The sequence below is a fragment of the Rhinatrema bivittatum genome, chromosome 2 (genome assembly GCF_901001135.1).
Source record: "Rhinatrema bivittatum chromosome 2, aRhiBiv1.1, whole genome shotgun sequence".
Taxonomy (NCBI): domain Eukaryota; kingdom Metazoa; phylum Chordata; class Amphibia; order Gymnophiona; family Rhinatrematidae; genus Rhinatrema; species Rhinatrema bivittatum.
In genome coordinates, this window is record NC_042616.1 from 692,536,939 (window position 1) to 692,552,925 (window position 15,987).

The following is a 15,987-nucleotide window of genomic DNA, read 5'->3' on the forward strand; positions in this document are numbered from 1 at the left end:
GATTGTTTCGGCTTTTCTCCCAAGCTACCCTGCCTCCTTGGACTTACCAGGGATACCCGCTCCTCGGGGGCCTCACTCTCTTTTCTTTATTTCAGATTGCAGATAGGAACCAGTACTCCCTCCTCAAGGGCCCATGTTCCTGAACACTCTGTAGAGTCTCTACTGCCTGAAAGCTATTGCAGATACAGACATTTGTGAGTTACCATCGCTCTCTCAGAGCTTTATTTGGAACCAGGTAGTCGCGCCAAATAACTACACCATAAAAGATATAATTATTCGGCGTGAAACTGGCGGCGATAAGGAATCTTACCTTTCGCCACCAGGGATGTGTCCGCAGCGTCGGCCCCGGTGCCGCCCCAACTCCTCTTCTGGGGCCGACTCCCCTTAATCAGATAAGATATTTAATTGCTTAGCTAGTGGTAAATATTGCCACATAAGCCAAATTAGATATCTAACCTTATATCTCATAATATTACTACTTTAACCAGATAAGATATCTAACTGACTATCACAAAATATATCACCATGTTAATTGGCTATGATATCCAGCTGGTTAGCTCTAAATATTTCCACTTTAGCCACAAATACTGTATATATCTAACTGACTATACACAGACTATAGCCATTTATATATCTTCTAGCTGCTTATTTTAAAAGATTCATGTATAATCTACCCATTGCTGAGATCACCCTCTAGCAGCTTTGATAACGTATTCTAAAATGGTAGCACATAGTAGGATGAAGAATTTCTCTAAGAGAGAAAATCCTGTTGGCATAGCTAATTCTTGCCAATGAGGACGTTTTGTTCCCTTCAAGCTATCGCAGAGGGAGTCTGAAAGCCAGGGTACGTGACTGAACCATTATTAGGCAGGAATTCAAATGGTAAGGAAGTTTTTTATTCTGGGGTAGGAACAATCATTTTTAGAGTCAGTGATGGATTTAGGTTTTCACCAGTATAGGTGCTGTCAGCCCTTCCACCCTCACCCCACCCAGTATTGGTGCTGTCAGCCCTTCCACCCTCACCCCACCCAGAAAGTCAGACAACAGGGCATAGAAGATGTAAGAAACAGTTCCACAGTTTCCTATGATGGAAATTAGAAAATTCTGAAGCACATTGGCAAATATTTCCATATTTTATGTTATATTATAAAAGCATTTTTCCATCCTTGCTTATATCTGTAGACTGTATTTTGTTTATATTGCACAAGAAAAAGGAATCTGAAGTATTATCACAGGGAGAAAATAGGGATAGAAAAAGAAGAAGGAGAATGTTAGAGGACCTGGGATAGGGAAAAGAGAGAGAAAGGATCGGGCATAGGAAGAATTGGGAATTGGGATGGATCCTTTAATTGGCACCCAGGGTTACATAGAAGAAAGAAAAAGAGATGGACCCTTTCTGCACACCACTCCTTAAATGTCTCTTAGTCTCCCCACCAGATAGCTTTACTTTCTGAGTGCCAGGATTCCAATTGTGAGGATGAACAACAGTTCTTACACCCATTGTTTTGCAATATCAGCCCTCCTCCATTCTGTGTACACAGCACTGCTAATTAACACTGTATCTGCATCCAATAGACATGCACTGAGAATAATAGCGGGTTCCATCTTTACTGATAGTTCATTAGATGACTGAATGATATTTACCCTTCAATTTGTTTCTTAGTTCCATTCAATAAATAATAAGACAGAAGAAAGATAAAATAAACTTGTGACTCCATTTCTTTGGCAAAGTCTCTACTTCTACTGGAAGCTATATTTTACACTGAATTCCTTCTTTTATCTACTTCCATTAAACTGAATATTCTGTTAGATTGAAACTGATTCAGTCCTTCTTCTCTCCCCAATTTAATTCTAAGCTCTTCCGACTAAAGGTGGTTAGAATATTTAGAGTCCTAATAATTTATCAGAACTTAGTCCCAGATTTAATACTCTTCCATAATCCTCATTAAATACTTTTAACTCCTTAGGAGGTACCTGGTGGGCACTTCTCACTCTCCCCTTATGTAATAACACTTCACACAGCAGCAAAGCAGTTCTTGTTACCTTTACTTTGTATCCAGGCAAAAATAACAACTTAAATCTGGAAAAAAAAAAAAAAAGCAGAATCGCGCCGAAATCGCCGAGCCCCGCCCACCCAAACCGCGCCTCCAATCGGGAGCCAGCCTGTGGGGTTTTAAATTTACAGAGACGTCCGGCGCCATTTCATCTGCCTTGCAGCCGTGATTGGGGAAGGCCTGTGCGATCGGCGCCGAGCCCTGCCGGGGGAAGGTCAGTGCTACTCTCTCCCCAACCAGCCGGCCTCGGTGCCGATAACGCGGCACTCAGCCAGGCAAAAATAACAACTTAAATCTGAAAAAAAAAAGCAGAATCGCGCCGAAATCGCCGAGCCCCGCCCACCCAAACCGCGCCTCCAATCGGGAGCCAGCCTGTGGGGTTTTAAATTTGCTCACACCTTCGGCGCCGCACACCGGGCGCCGCGCGTCGAAGGGGCTTCGACTAGCCCCGAGGAGGCCCGACCCATACCCACGTAAGTAACTTCAGCCATAACAACACTATAGTAACAGATAGTAAACGTGCTGAAGCCCTACGGAGTTTACTACCTGCATTACAGCCAAAACCTGTTATAGCCACCGCAGCATCCAGCATCCAGTCCAGCCACTCCAGCATCTAGCATCCAGTCCAGCCACTCCAGCATCCAGCATCTAGTCCAGCCACTCCAGCATCCAGCATCTAGTCCAGCATCCAGTCCAGCCACTCCAGCATCCAGCATCCAGTCCAGCCACTCCAGCATCCAGCATCCAGTCCAGCATCCAGTCCAGCCACTCCAGCATCCAGTCCAGCCACTCCAGCATCCAGCATCCAGTCCAGCATCCAGTCCAGCCACTCCAGCATCCAGCATCCAGTCCAGCCACTCCTGCTTCCAGCATCCAGTCCAGCATCCAGTCCAGCCACTCCAGCATCCAGCATCCAGTCCAGCATCCAGTCCAGCCACTCCTGCTTCCAGCATCCAGTCCAGCCACTCCTGCTTCCAGCATCCAGTCCAGCATCCAGTCCAGCCACTCCAGCATCCAGCATCCAGTCCAGCATCCAGTCCAGCCACTCCTGCTTCCAGCATCCAGTCCAGCATCCAGTCCAGCCACTCCAGCATCCAGCATCCAGTCCAGCATCCAGTCCAGCCACTCCTGCTTCCAGCATCCAGTCCAGCCACTCCTGCTTCCAGCATCCAGTCCAGCATCCAGTCCAGCCACTCCAGCATCCAGCATCCAGTCCAGCATCCAGTCCAGCCACTCCTGCTTCCAGCATCCAGTCCAGCATCCAGTCCAGCCACTCCAGCATCCAGTCCAGCCACTCCAGCATCCAGCATCCAGTCCAGCCACTCCTGCTTCCAGCATCTAGTCCAGCATCCAGTCCAGCCACTCCAGCATCCAGTCCAGTATCCAGTCCAGCCACTCCAGCATCCAGCATCCAGTCCAGCCACTCCAACTTACACTCCAACAATCTGAGAAGAATGTCTCCATCCTTTCCAATCCCAATCCTCCCACACTGTCCACCTTCCAAAGGACATTCATCTCGACACGCCAATCACCACAACCTTAAATCCCTCTCTCCAATCGTGATCACTCCCATTACCCAACTGCTAGGCCTTTCACTATTTACGTTAACACTATTCAATGCACAATCCCTAACTAAGAAATCAGTAATACTAAACGACTATCTCATCGATGTGAAACCGGATATATGCGCAATTACTGAGACATGGCTCAAACCTTCAGACACTGCAATAATTAACCAATTACCCACAGAGACATACAACTTCTTCCCCATCCGACGTCAGGGAAAAAAAAAAGGAGGAGGAATCCTCCTAGCTACAAAAAAGGACCTCAGATTCACTCAACACTCCTCCTACACCGACTCGAAACTCGAATTTGGCTTCTTCTCGTCAGACAAACTCCAAATTTTACTTCTCTACGCTCCTCCAGGCTTACTGGAAACAGACGCCTCTCCTCTGGTCGAATTAACTACTTCCCTTATCAATCTAGATGCCCCAGCTATAATCGTAGGTGACTTCAACCTGCACGTCGACAACTCCATATTATCACCTAACTGCGAAGCCTTACTCACAGCATACTCCGCTTTAGGTTTCACTCAACTAGTTAACGAACCCACACACAAAGCCGGACACACGTTAGACCTTATCTTCGTCAATACAGCAATCAAACTGGTCCAGTACCCCACCTGCACGAAGGTACCATGGTCAGATCACTCCCTCATAACTTCCTCATTTTCAATAAAAGATACCAGTCCATCTCACATACCCTCACATTGCTTCACTTACAGGAAAACATGCACCACAGAAGATCTTAGCAATCACTTATCATCACATCTCACCCAAGTAGACTTCACCAATCCGAATTCAGCGCTTCGATCTTGGAACACCATCACGGAATCGATAGCAAACAAGCTATGCCCTCTAACAACAAAAAAACCTCACCCCAACTCCTCCAAAAGGCAACCATGGTTTACCCTAGAACTAAGAAAGCTTAAACTACTGCTAAGACAAAATGAGGCTAAATGGCGCAAAAACCCATGCACCATCACTCTATCTACCTATAAATTAACTCTTCACCAATACAAATCCAATACATTAAGATCCAAGAGGAACTACTACGCATCCAAGATCCACCACCTAATCTTCGACGCTAAAGCCCTCTTTAGCTACGTCTCTAACCTCACTCAAATAAACCCATCAGAAATCGCTCTAAACCAAGCCAAATCTAAAGCGGAAGAACTAGCGCTATTTTTCAACAACAAAATCAGCAAACTTCTAACTCAACTGCCCCCTAACACCGCTTCTACTTCAACACCACATCAGACCACCTTCAAAAATTCCCGCTTAGAAGAACTGGAACTCACTTCTTCCATTGAGATCCAAGGTATACTACGGAAAATGAAACCATCTTCTCACCCTTCGGATCACATCCCCTCGAAATTGCTTCTATCAATTCCTGACTCCATCTCCAAATCCCTGTCAGACATCATAAATTGCTCATTAACGCAAGGATCTTACCCAGATGACCTAAAATTGGCCTCTCTCAAACCTCTACTCAAGAAACCTAATCTAGATCCTAATGACCCAAACAACTACCGTCCGATCGCCAACCTCCCCTTCATAGCCAAGATTATGGAGAAATTGGTGAACACCCGACTCTCAAACTACATTGAAGAAAACAACCTCCTTTTCCCATCACAATACGGTTTCCGCAAAACACTAAGCACGGAGTCCCTCCTCATTTCCTTAACAGATCACCTCATCCTGGGCCTCGATAAAGGTCAAGCCTTCTTACTGATCCTACTGGACCTTTCTTCAGCCTTTGACACCGTTAATCATTCATTACTCATTAACCAGTTAGCCTCCATAGGTATCTCAGGCACAGCTCTATCTTGGTTCATATCATTTCTCAGCAATAGAGGATACAAGGTCAAGATACAGAACAAAGAATCCTCTCAACACCCGTCGTCAGTAGGAGTCCCACAGGGGTCCTCCCTGTCTCCTACTTTATTTAACATTTACCTTATACCGTTATGCCAACTTCTCACCGACCTCAACCTCAAACACTTCCTTTATGCGGACGATATCCAGGTCCTGATACCCATTAAGGATTCCTTCGCAAAAACTCTAGCTTACTGGGATAAATGCCTTCAAAAAATTAAACTCCTCCTCACCAGCCTAAACCTGGTATTAAATTCCGGCAAAACTGAACTCCTGCTCATCGCCTCAGAAAACAGCACCATCACCTCTGCACAACAAGCCACGCCAACAATCACACAAGTGAGAGACCTAGGAGTCTTAATTGATAATCGCCTGAATTTCAAAGCCACTATTAACAAAACCACCAAAGACTGTTTCTACCAACTACAAGTGCTGAAAAGAATTAGACCACTTTTCCATGCCCAAGATTTCAGAACCATCCTACAAGCAATCATTTTTTCAAAATTAGACTATTGTAACACCATCCTACTTGGCCTGCCCGCGTCATACACCAAACCGCTTCAGATGGTGCAAAATGCAGCTGCACGAATTCTGACAAATACCAGGAGAAGGGACCACATAACCCCCATTCTAAAGAGCCTCCATTGGCTACCTATACACTTTAGAATAATATACAAGGCCATGCTTACCACATACAAAAACATCAACCAACTGGCCCCCATTGACCTACAGATCCCTCTCCGACTACACAATTCGTCAAGACCGACAAGAGATGCATACAGGGGATCGCTACAGGTACCACCGTCCAAATCCACCAGACACTGCTCACTAAGAGACCGGGCTTTCTCTACAGCCATTCCACCGTTATGGAACTCCATCCCGTCAAATCTAAGAACAGAACCATGCATCTCAACTTTCAAAAAAAGACTAAAGACCTGGATATTCACACAAGCTTTCCCGGACGCCAATTGATAGAACACCACCAAGCCACCCCTAATCTCCAACTATACCATGGTTAACTAATCTCCAACATGGTTAACTATTCTCCAACTCGGTTAACTAATCTCCAAATACACCATGGTCATCCTTATCTTCTATCGTTTACCTGTGTGAATTTTAATAACCTTTCCTTTCTCTTCCTTCTCAGCCAAGTTCTTATCACCCTGTTATATGTAACTGCCTTTTCAACACCATTGTTATAGTTATGTTTACTATGCACCCCTGTTTTATGTGAACCAGCACGATGTGACTGCTGTCTTGAATGCCGGTATATAAAAATCTGAAATAAATAAATAAATAAATAAATAATATCCTTTAGCTTCCTGCTTTTAGTGCACTTTGCTGGGATCCTTTCCTCTAAGTGCATCTATCCACACTTCTGTTTCTTTCAGGATGAAAGTCTTCACTTTCTAAGGTGTTTGGTTTACCTGAGACCAGGTACCAAGGGCCATCAGCTCCAAGTGGAACAAAAATATTATTTGAACTGAAAAAGTGGAAAAAATTCAGCAGGAAGTAGCAAAGGTGGAATACAACACCCTTGCCTCCAAACAGAGGAGATAATGCAAAAAGACAGTTAATTCCAAATTTACTTCTGTATCAGGTCGCCAGACAGCTTTATCCTCTTGAGGAGAGATAAAAGTCTGCCAGAATCTCCTCTAACACATGATCTAACCTTACACAGCAGATGCCCCCAATCCACTGCCAAGGGGTACCAAGGCTCTCACAGGGAAAAGTCTCCAAAATTGGCTTGAAAGAACTTTAAGGCTGGATAGACAAACCAATGGGAGGCTGACTCCTAAATGGGAAAACGTCTTTACTCCTTTCCCATAACTTAAGAAAAATTTGCAAGCAGGAGACTGAAAGCAACATGCTTCCACAGAAACTGAACTAAAAATCCATGAGGATAGACAGTGCTTTGGGATGTTAAACAGCTAGGGGACACCATCTACTGTTCACATTTGGGGGAGAAAAAGTCAACCACTCTCACTTGTTTCTACACAGCACCTCCCCAATCAATTGGTCCACTCCTTTTAGTAGGGAAACCAAAGGTTTTCTATAGTGGGATGGGGAAGAAGAGGAATAAAAAGCTAGAAGAGGGATTAGAGGAGGAAGAATCAGGGATTAGGTCTTGGAGGGGGGGGTGGTGTTTCCAGGATCTGGGAGAAGAGAGAAGTAGGAAGAAAAGGAAGTTTCAGTATCTAGAGGATAAAATCTAAGATCAATGAATGAAAGATTTGAATTGCACTGAGGGGGAGGGGGCAGGGGATGAGAGAGTTATCCTTATTGTCCACCAGTCCTGCTTCCCCTTGCATCATCTCTATATCCTCCCACCTTATCTGGCTATACACACACATACCTGCATCAACTGTTATGATGCCACTCGTGGAGTCCATCCCGTGAGCAGCCTATCACCTCCCGTGTTGGTCAGGCTGGCACCCGACCGTCTTCTCTTTATCTTCGTGGTCTGACACCACTATTGACGCTTTTCTGCAGCATGGAGCTGCCGTCCGCGGCAGAAAGGGCCGCTGTAGCCTCCTCTCCTTCGCAGCATGAAGCCTCTGCCGGGACGCTTCTTTTCACAGCCCTGGTGATGCCGTCATCTCTGCCTTCTTGTGGTGGGAATGCCACCACCATTGCCTCCAACTATGTGGCAGGAATGCCACTGACGATGCTGCCTTCTCTCCCCTGCATCAGACTCCTCTAGGTGCATGCGTGTGCCTCTGGATTTCATTTAAAGGGCCAGTGGCGGGAAAAGCCCCGCGGCCCCATCAGATGATGTCATCCTCCTGCGTCATGTCCAGCCCTATAAAAGCACTCTGCTTCCACTCCTCGGGGCCTTCGCATCGGATCTTCATAGTTTCCTGTGGTCTCTCTCTGGTCAAGGCCCTCTGTGGTCTCCTCATGTTTAGATGGCTCTTTGTTGGATGTTCCTGATGTTCCCGGTCTTGTTCCTCATCGGAGCTCCTTCATCACCTGTCCATGTTCCTGATGTTCCAGCTTCCTGCCCTTTGTCCTGCTTCCAGATTTCCTTCTCGTCCATATTTCCTGGTGTGCCACCAGTCCATGGGGGCTGTTTAGGGAGCTTCACAGCACAAGACCTGTTTTCTTATCTGCAGTGCAAGTCTCCGGAAGGCCCTTGCTTTTAATGCTGAGGTTCGTTCCTGAATCCTGAGTCTTGAATACTGAATCCTGTTCCCGGTCTTCGGAGTTCCTTGTTCCTGCTTCTGCCCATGCCCTAGACAAGCCAGAACCTGCTCCGCTTCAGCGTGAATCGCGACCAGCCACAAGCAGATGTGTAGGGCGTGCCTTGGTGCAGGCTTCTCCTGAATCTTTCTCATGTTTCCAGCTCAAGTCTTCATCTTCTCGTCTGGAGTCTGTTTCACTTCCGGTGTGGTCCATGACCAGCCACAGGCGGCTGTGTAGGGAGTGCTGGAGAGCAGTTACCGCCCCGTACTAGTGTCTGAATCCTGAATCCTTGTCTGAGTCTTCCAAATTCCTCGAATCCTCATCTGAGTCTTCCAAATTACTCTAGTCTTTATCAGTGTCTTCCAAGTTCCTCGAGTCCTCGTCTGAGTCATCCAAGTTCCTCAGATCCATGTCTCATCATGTTCCTGTCCTCAGCCTCCATCTGGCCTCATGCACTCATCGTTCCCAAGCGGCGAGTCTGGAAGGGCTACCGGGTGTCTGGAGGGCTACTCTTGAGATCAGCATTGCATTGCTGGCTCTCACCTATGCATGCAGGTCCAGTGGAGATCTGAGCCTGGCTTGTTTCAGTTCCTGTAATGTTCAACACCTCAATTCTAATCCAGCCTTGTTCCAGCTCCAGCTGGTGCTTGGACACTCTCACCTCCCACAGTGTGTGCCTTGGTGCTCCTGCCTGAGCCGCACCATGGTCCAAGGGCTCACATCTCTCTAGAGCAAGCAACTGCACCTTTGCGATCGCAACACCAATCCCTTCTCTCTCACATAGACAAATATTGCTTTCCTTTTCCCATTCTCCACTCTTTCACACACAGTCACATCCTTATAGCTGATTCTCTCACATCTTCCAGCCCTTGTCCTTACCACCAATGATCCCCCAGTCAACCCCTCCAAACCTCCCAAAATTATTCTCCTTGGCTGTGTACCCCAGGCTTATTCCCTCTCATCCTGTTCCGTACAGCTGGATCAGCAAGGAGAGTGCTGTTCTCTGCTGAGACTCAGCATAGTTAGAAGGCAGTAAGTTTTCAGCCAGCCTGCTGCCCTCAGATATTTGCCAGGGTGTCTATTGACAAATTCAGGTTTGCTAGGGGTGAAGGATGGATGGCACTTCTAGACTAGGAGTAATACAGGATTTATCAAGTGTACCAACTCTTTCCAACAGTATAGCTCTATTTGCAGTTGGGGCTGGCAGTGTCTGTTATGGCAAGAGATGTGACAGAAACATAAATGATGAAGGCATGCATTTGAAAAAGCAAGTAACTGTTCAGACTTGACATGTTGAACATTATGATAGATTGTGTGAATGAGGAGGAAACAGCTCTGCGTCACCAGTCAGTGTGCACAGTTCCACAGGGCCCCTGTTGACTTGGATCTCCCACAGCTCCACCTGCATATTTGCACAGGGCACAGGTTTTTCAATATGGTGAAGGAAATCATGAAACCAGGTAGAAAGAGAGCAGCAAGAGTTTGTCATGTAGCATAACACATGATACTATCCCAAATTTATGATGTCAATGTGGTCTCTGGCCTCATTAAATAAGGTGCATGCTGCCCTTGGTCAGGGCATAAGAACATAAGAAATTGCATTGCTGGGTCAGACCAAGGGTCCATCAAGCCCAGCATCCTGTTTCCAACAGAGGCCAAAACCAGGCCACAAGAACCTGGCAATTACCCAAACACTAAGAAGATCCCATGCTACTGATGCAATTAATAGCAGTGGCTATTCCCTAAGTAAAATTGATTAATAGCCATTAATGGACTTCTCCAAGAACTTATCCAAACCTTTTTTGAACCCAGCTACACTAACTGCACTAACCACATCCTCTGGCAACAAATTCCAGAGCTTTATTGTGCATTGAGTGAAAAAGAATTTTCTCCGATTAGTCTTAAATGTGCTACTTGCTAACTTCATGGAATGCCCCCTAGTCCTTCTATTATTCGAAAGTGAAAATAACCGAGTCACATCTACTCGTTCAAGACCTCTCATGATCTTAAAGACCTCCATCATATCCCCCCTCAGCCATCTCTTCTCCAAGCTGAACAGCCCTATTCTCTTCAGCCTTTCCTCATAGGGAAGCTGTTCTATCCCGTTTATCATTTTGGTTGCCCTTCTCTGTACCTTCTCCATCGCAACTATATCTTTTTTGAGATGCGGTGACCAGAATTGTACACAGTATTCAAGGTGCGGTCTCATCATAGAGCAATATAGAGGCATAATGACATTTTCTGTTTTTTCATCTATTCCCTTCCTAATAATTCCTAACATTCTATTTGCTTTTTTGACTGCTGCAGCACACTGAGCTGACGATTTTAAAGTATTATCCACTATGATGCCTAGATCTTTTTCCTGGGTGGTAGCTCCTAATATGGAACCTAACATCGTGTAACTACAGCAATGGTTATTTTTCCCTATATGCAACACCTTGCACTTGTCCATATTAAATTTCATCTGCCATTTGGATGCCCAATCTTCCAGTCTTGCAAGGTCCTCCTGCAATGTATCACAGTCTGCTTGTGATTTAACTACTCTGAATAATTTTGTATCATCTGCAAATTTGATAACCTCACTCGTCGTATTCCTTTCCAGTTCATTTATATATATATTGAAAAGCACCAGTACAAGTACAGATCCCTGAGGCACTCCACTGTTTACCCTTTTCCACTGAGAAAATTGACAATTTAATCCTACTCTCTGTTTCCTGTCTTTTAACCAGCTTATAATCCACGAAAGGACATTACCTCCTATCCCATGACTTTTTAGTTTACGTAGAAGCCTCTCATGAGGGACTTTGTCAAACGCCTTCTGAAAATCCAAATACACTACATCTACCGGTTCACCTTTATCCACTTGTTTATTAACCCCTTCAAAAAAATGAAGCAGATTTGTTAGGCAAGACTTCCCTTGGGTAAATCCATGTTGACTATGTTCCATTAAATCATGTCTTTCTATATACTTTACAATTTTGTTCTTGAGAATAGTTTCCACTATTTTTCCCAGCACTGAAGTCAGGCTCACTGGTCTATAGTTACCTGGATCAACCCTGGAGCCTTTTTTAAATATTGGGGTTACATTGGCCACCCTCCAGTCTTCAGATACAATGGATGATTTTAATGATAGGTTACAAATTGTAACTAATAGATCAGAAATTTCATTTTGAGTTCCTTCAGAACCCTAGGATGCATACCATCCGGTCCAGGTGATTTGCTACTCTTTAGTTTGTCAATCTGGCCTACTACATCTTCCAGGTTCACAGTGATTTTGTTCAGTTTGTCTGACTCATCACCCCTGAAAACCATCTCCGGAACTGGTATCTCCCCAACATCCTCATTTGTAAACACGGAAATTGCCATATTTGGTCAGACCAAAGGACCATCAAGCAGAGCATCTTATTTCCAACAGTGGCCAAACCAGGCTACAAGAACCTGGCATGTACACAAACACTAAGAAGATCCCATGCTACTGATGCCAGTAGTAGCAGAGGCCATTCCCTAAGTCAACTTGATTATTAGCAGTTAATGGATTTCTCCTCTAAGAACTTATCCAAACCTTTTTTAAACTCAGCTACACTAACTGCACTAACCACGTGCTCTGGCAACAAATTCCAGAGCTGTATTGTGCGTTGAGTGAAAAATAATTTTCTCCAATTAGTTTTAAATGTGCTACTTACTAACTTCATGGAGTGCCCCCTAGTCCTTCTAATATCTGAAAGTGTAAATAACCCATTTACATCTACCTAGTCTAGACCTCTCATGATTTTAAAGACCTCTATCATATCCCCCCTCAGCCATCTCTTCTCCAGGCTGAACAGCCCTAAACTCTTTAGCCTTTCCTCATAGGGGAGCTGTTCCATTCCCTTTATCATTTTTGTCGCCCTTCTCTGTACCTTCTCCATCACAACTATATCTTTTTTAAGATGCAGTGACCAGAACTGTACACAGTATTCAAGGTTCGGTCTCACCATGGAGCGATACAGAGTCATTCTGATATTTTCCGTTTATTCACCATTCCCTTCCTAATAATTCCTAACATTCTGTTTGATTTTTTGACTGCTGTAGCACACTGAGTTGATGATTTCAATGTATTATCCACTATGATGCCTAGATATTTTTCCTGGGTTGTAGCTCCTAATATGAAATCTAATATTGTGTAACTTCTGCATGGGTTATTTTTCCCAAATATGCATCACCTTGTACTTGTCCACATTAAATTTCTTGTCATTTGGATGCCCAATCTTCCATCTTGCAAGGTCCTCCTGCAATTTATCACAATTCACTTGTGATTTAACTACTCTGAATAATTTTGTATCATCTGCAAATTTGATAACCTCACTTGTCGCATTCCTTTTCAGATCATTTATAAATATATTAAAAAGCACCAGTTCAAGTACAGATCCCTGAGGCACTCCATTGTTTACCCTTTTCCACTGAGAAAATTGATCATTTAATCCTACTTTGTTTCCTGTCTTTTAAGCAGTTTGTAATCCACAAAAGGTCATCGCCTCGTATTCCATGACTTTTTAGTTTTCTTAGAAGCCTCTCATGAGGGACTTTGTCAAACGCCTTCTGACAATCCAAATACACTACATCTACTGGTTCACCTTTATCCACATGTTTATTAACCCCTTCAAAAAAAGGAAGCAGATTTGTGAGGCAAGACGTCCCTTGGGTAAAGCCATGCTGACTGTGTTCCATTAAACCATGTCTTTCTATATGCTCTATGATTTTGATCTTTAGAATACTTTCCACTATTTTTCACAGCACTGAAGTCAGGCTCACTGGTCTATAGTTTCCCGGATCACCCCTGGAGCCCTTTTTAAATATTGGAGTTACATTGGCCACCCTCCAGTCTTCAGGTACAATGAATGATTTTAATGATAGGTTACACATTTTAACTAATAGATCAGAAATTTCATTTTTTAGTTCCTTCACTAACTTTAACTCATGATAAAATAGACATTTACCTATAAGTTGAATGTGTAAAGAGGGATCTGCTGGAGGGGTTCCAGGGCAAATGATTAGAGAAAGATTGCAGGACATGGGCACTATATATTCTGATAACATCTGATACATAGGTTATACTGGCTCATATTACATTGTGTTTCTAACAGACGCAACTTGATGAAGTATCACATGGAGGCCCTGAAAACCAGATTCAGAGTCTTGTGCAGGATGGAGCCCCGACTTCTGCAAAAGTTTCATCAAGATCTGCAGCCTGCTGGGGGTAAGTGTGAATTGTTTTGAGTCACCCTGTTTGGATCTCCCAACCAAGGACTATATTTGCTGATATTGCACTGAAAGATTATGCACATGGTTGGGGTTTTATAACTGAGTTCATACATATCTGATGGCATTGTTTAGGACTTGTAATGGATTTCTTGTACTATACTGCAAGAAGTTATAAAGTCAGCAATGCTTTTTTTTTTTTTTAAAGAACACATTTCCCTTCAATCAAAAAAGTACAGAAGTATGTGCAGCTGTTCCAAATAATTAAAGACATGTCCACATAGCTCATGAAATGGCTACTCCCAAACACTTGTTCAGATCAAAGTACACAAAAGTAAATACTACCTACTTTCACAAAATGTAGGAAAGCTATTAGTAAGTTCCATAAGACAGCAAACTTTCAGCAGCCTTTACATCTTTAAGGTACCTGCCTTTTGGCTTCCTAGGCTTTGCAGTGAGGGATCCTCAATAGTGGCTCCATTTCAGTGCTAAACCTTTACTGTTGTACTTTGCAGATATCATGAATGTTATAGTTTGTTGCATCTCACACAGCAGCCACCAGCAATCTTGGTTATGGCAACAGCCTTCTATCTATGAGTGATATCTGCAGACAAAATGCAGTCACTGATACTATGCAGCAGGAAACTCCAACTGCATCACCATGATTTATTGGGGACTTAGCATGCTCATGCAAGAGATCCTGTGCCCTAATTTTAAGCATGTGCAGATTCTGTACAATAAACATGGGTTTTCAACTAGTAATCTGATCTAGACCCCTATTTAGCCAGCATTCTACGGATATCTTGAAGAAGTTAGGTTTACTAAGTGTGGCTTTATTGTGTGCACTTTCAACGGACAGGGCATCTGACATGGTGCCCACAAAGGCTCTCATTATATATCACTGGATATTCAGTTGTCATAATTATCAGCTGATTTTTTAATTTTTGTTTCCCTCATTCAGCAACAACTTCACAGGGGATGGAGAAAGCAGAAGAGAAGGCAGAGGATGAGGAGGATGACATTCCCTCTCAGGAGCAGGAGGAGGAGGGTGAGGAAGATGAGGAGGAGGATGACGAAGAACAGGAAGAGGAGGAAGAGGAGGAGATGGAAGATGATAATGAGGCAGAAGAAAAAGAGCTTGGGCTAGACAGGGGTACTGGACGTGCACAGGCCTACCAGTCAGCTGCTTCCCAGAGGGATCCAGCAGCCCCGCCTGCTGCTAAAGTCTACCGGCAGATGCTTGATATTATGATGACACTAAATATCACAAACAACTCCCTGGTGAGGGAGATACAGCAGCTGAGGGCAGGAACAGCTGCCCTTACAACAGAGATGAGGGATATAAAAGGCTATTTAGAATTGTTTAAAGGGTCCATGGATGAATTTGAGGGCCCCCTCTAGGGCCCTAAAGTAGAGCTGATGCTATTATTCAGGATCCCTGGTGCATCTGGAGGGACCTTTGAATGTAAACATATTGATATATGTTTTTAGTGGGGAATATCTTGAGTAGGGCCTTCAATGTGGTGGGGGTTTATTGTGTGTGAGGGGCTTTTGGAAGGGACTGTATAATGTCTATAATGCCAACCATGCACCTTTATTTTTTAGTATTATTAATAAAACTTTGTAACCTTTACATTTTTCATGTGTTTTCTCTTTTTTTTTTTTTTTGGATGAATTAACACATCACACACTTGTTCATCAGGTCATAGTGCATAACACCCATCATAATAGTCATTGTTTTCACAATAGACAGACCACATTGCCATCAAGGATAAACATCATCCATTAAGAAGAAGAAACATTGCTGTTAGGTGTAGAGTCTTCAAAATGAAGAGTAGAAGTTATAAGCACCCCTATGGACAAGGAAAAACACAGCATCAGCAAACTATTATGACCTTGCACCAATAACAAGCAGCTTCTCACTATACTTGCAGTGAGCATGGCATGATTTTTACTACCATTTAGCTTCCCGATATTCAAAGGGAGATACTGCCATTTGTTGCCCGATATTCAAAGCCATTCAGCACTGAACAACTGGATAAGTAGGACTTATTTGATTATCTAGCGGGCCG

The 15,987-nt window shown here is 44.0% G+C and overlaps 1 protein-coding gene across 2 annotated transcripts in view; it reads left to right on the top strand.

The window, feature by feature from the left end:
* Positions 1–15,548, top strand: part of LOC115085508 (glutamic acid-rich protein-like) — a 205,050-nt gene extending 189,502 nt beyond the window's left edge. For both annotated transcript variants that reach the window (XM_029591615.1, XM_029591616.1), the window contains exons 4-5: positions 13,801–13,913; positions 14,877–15,548. In XM_029591615.1, coding sequence (XP_029447475.1) covers positions 13,801–13,913; positions 14,877–15,316 — 553 coding nt within the window. In that variant the 3' untranslated portion in view covers positions 15,317–15,548. The remainder of the gene's footprint in view (positions 1–13,800; positions 13,914–14,876) is intronic.
* Positions 15,549–15,987: the final 439 nt, after the last annotated feature.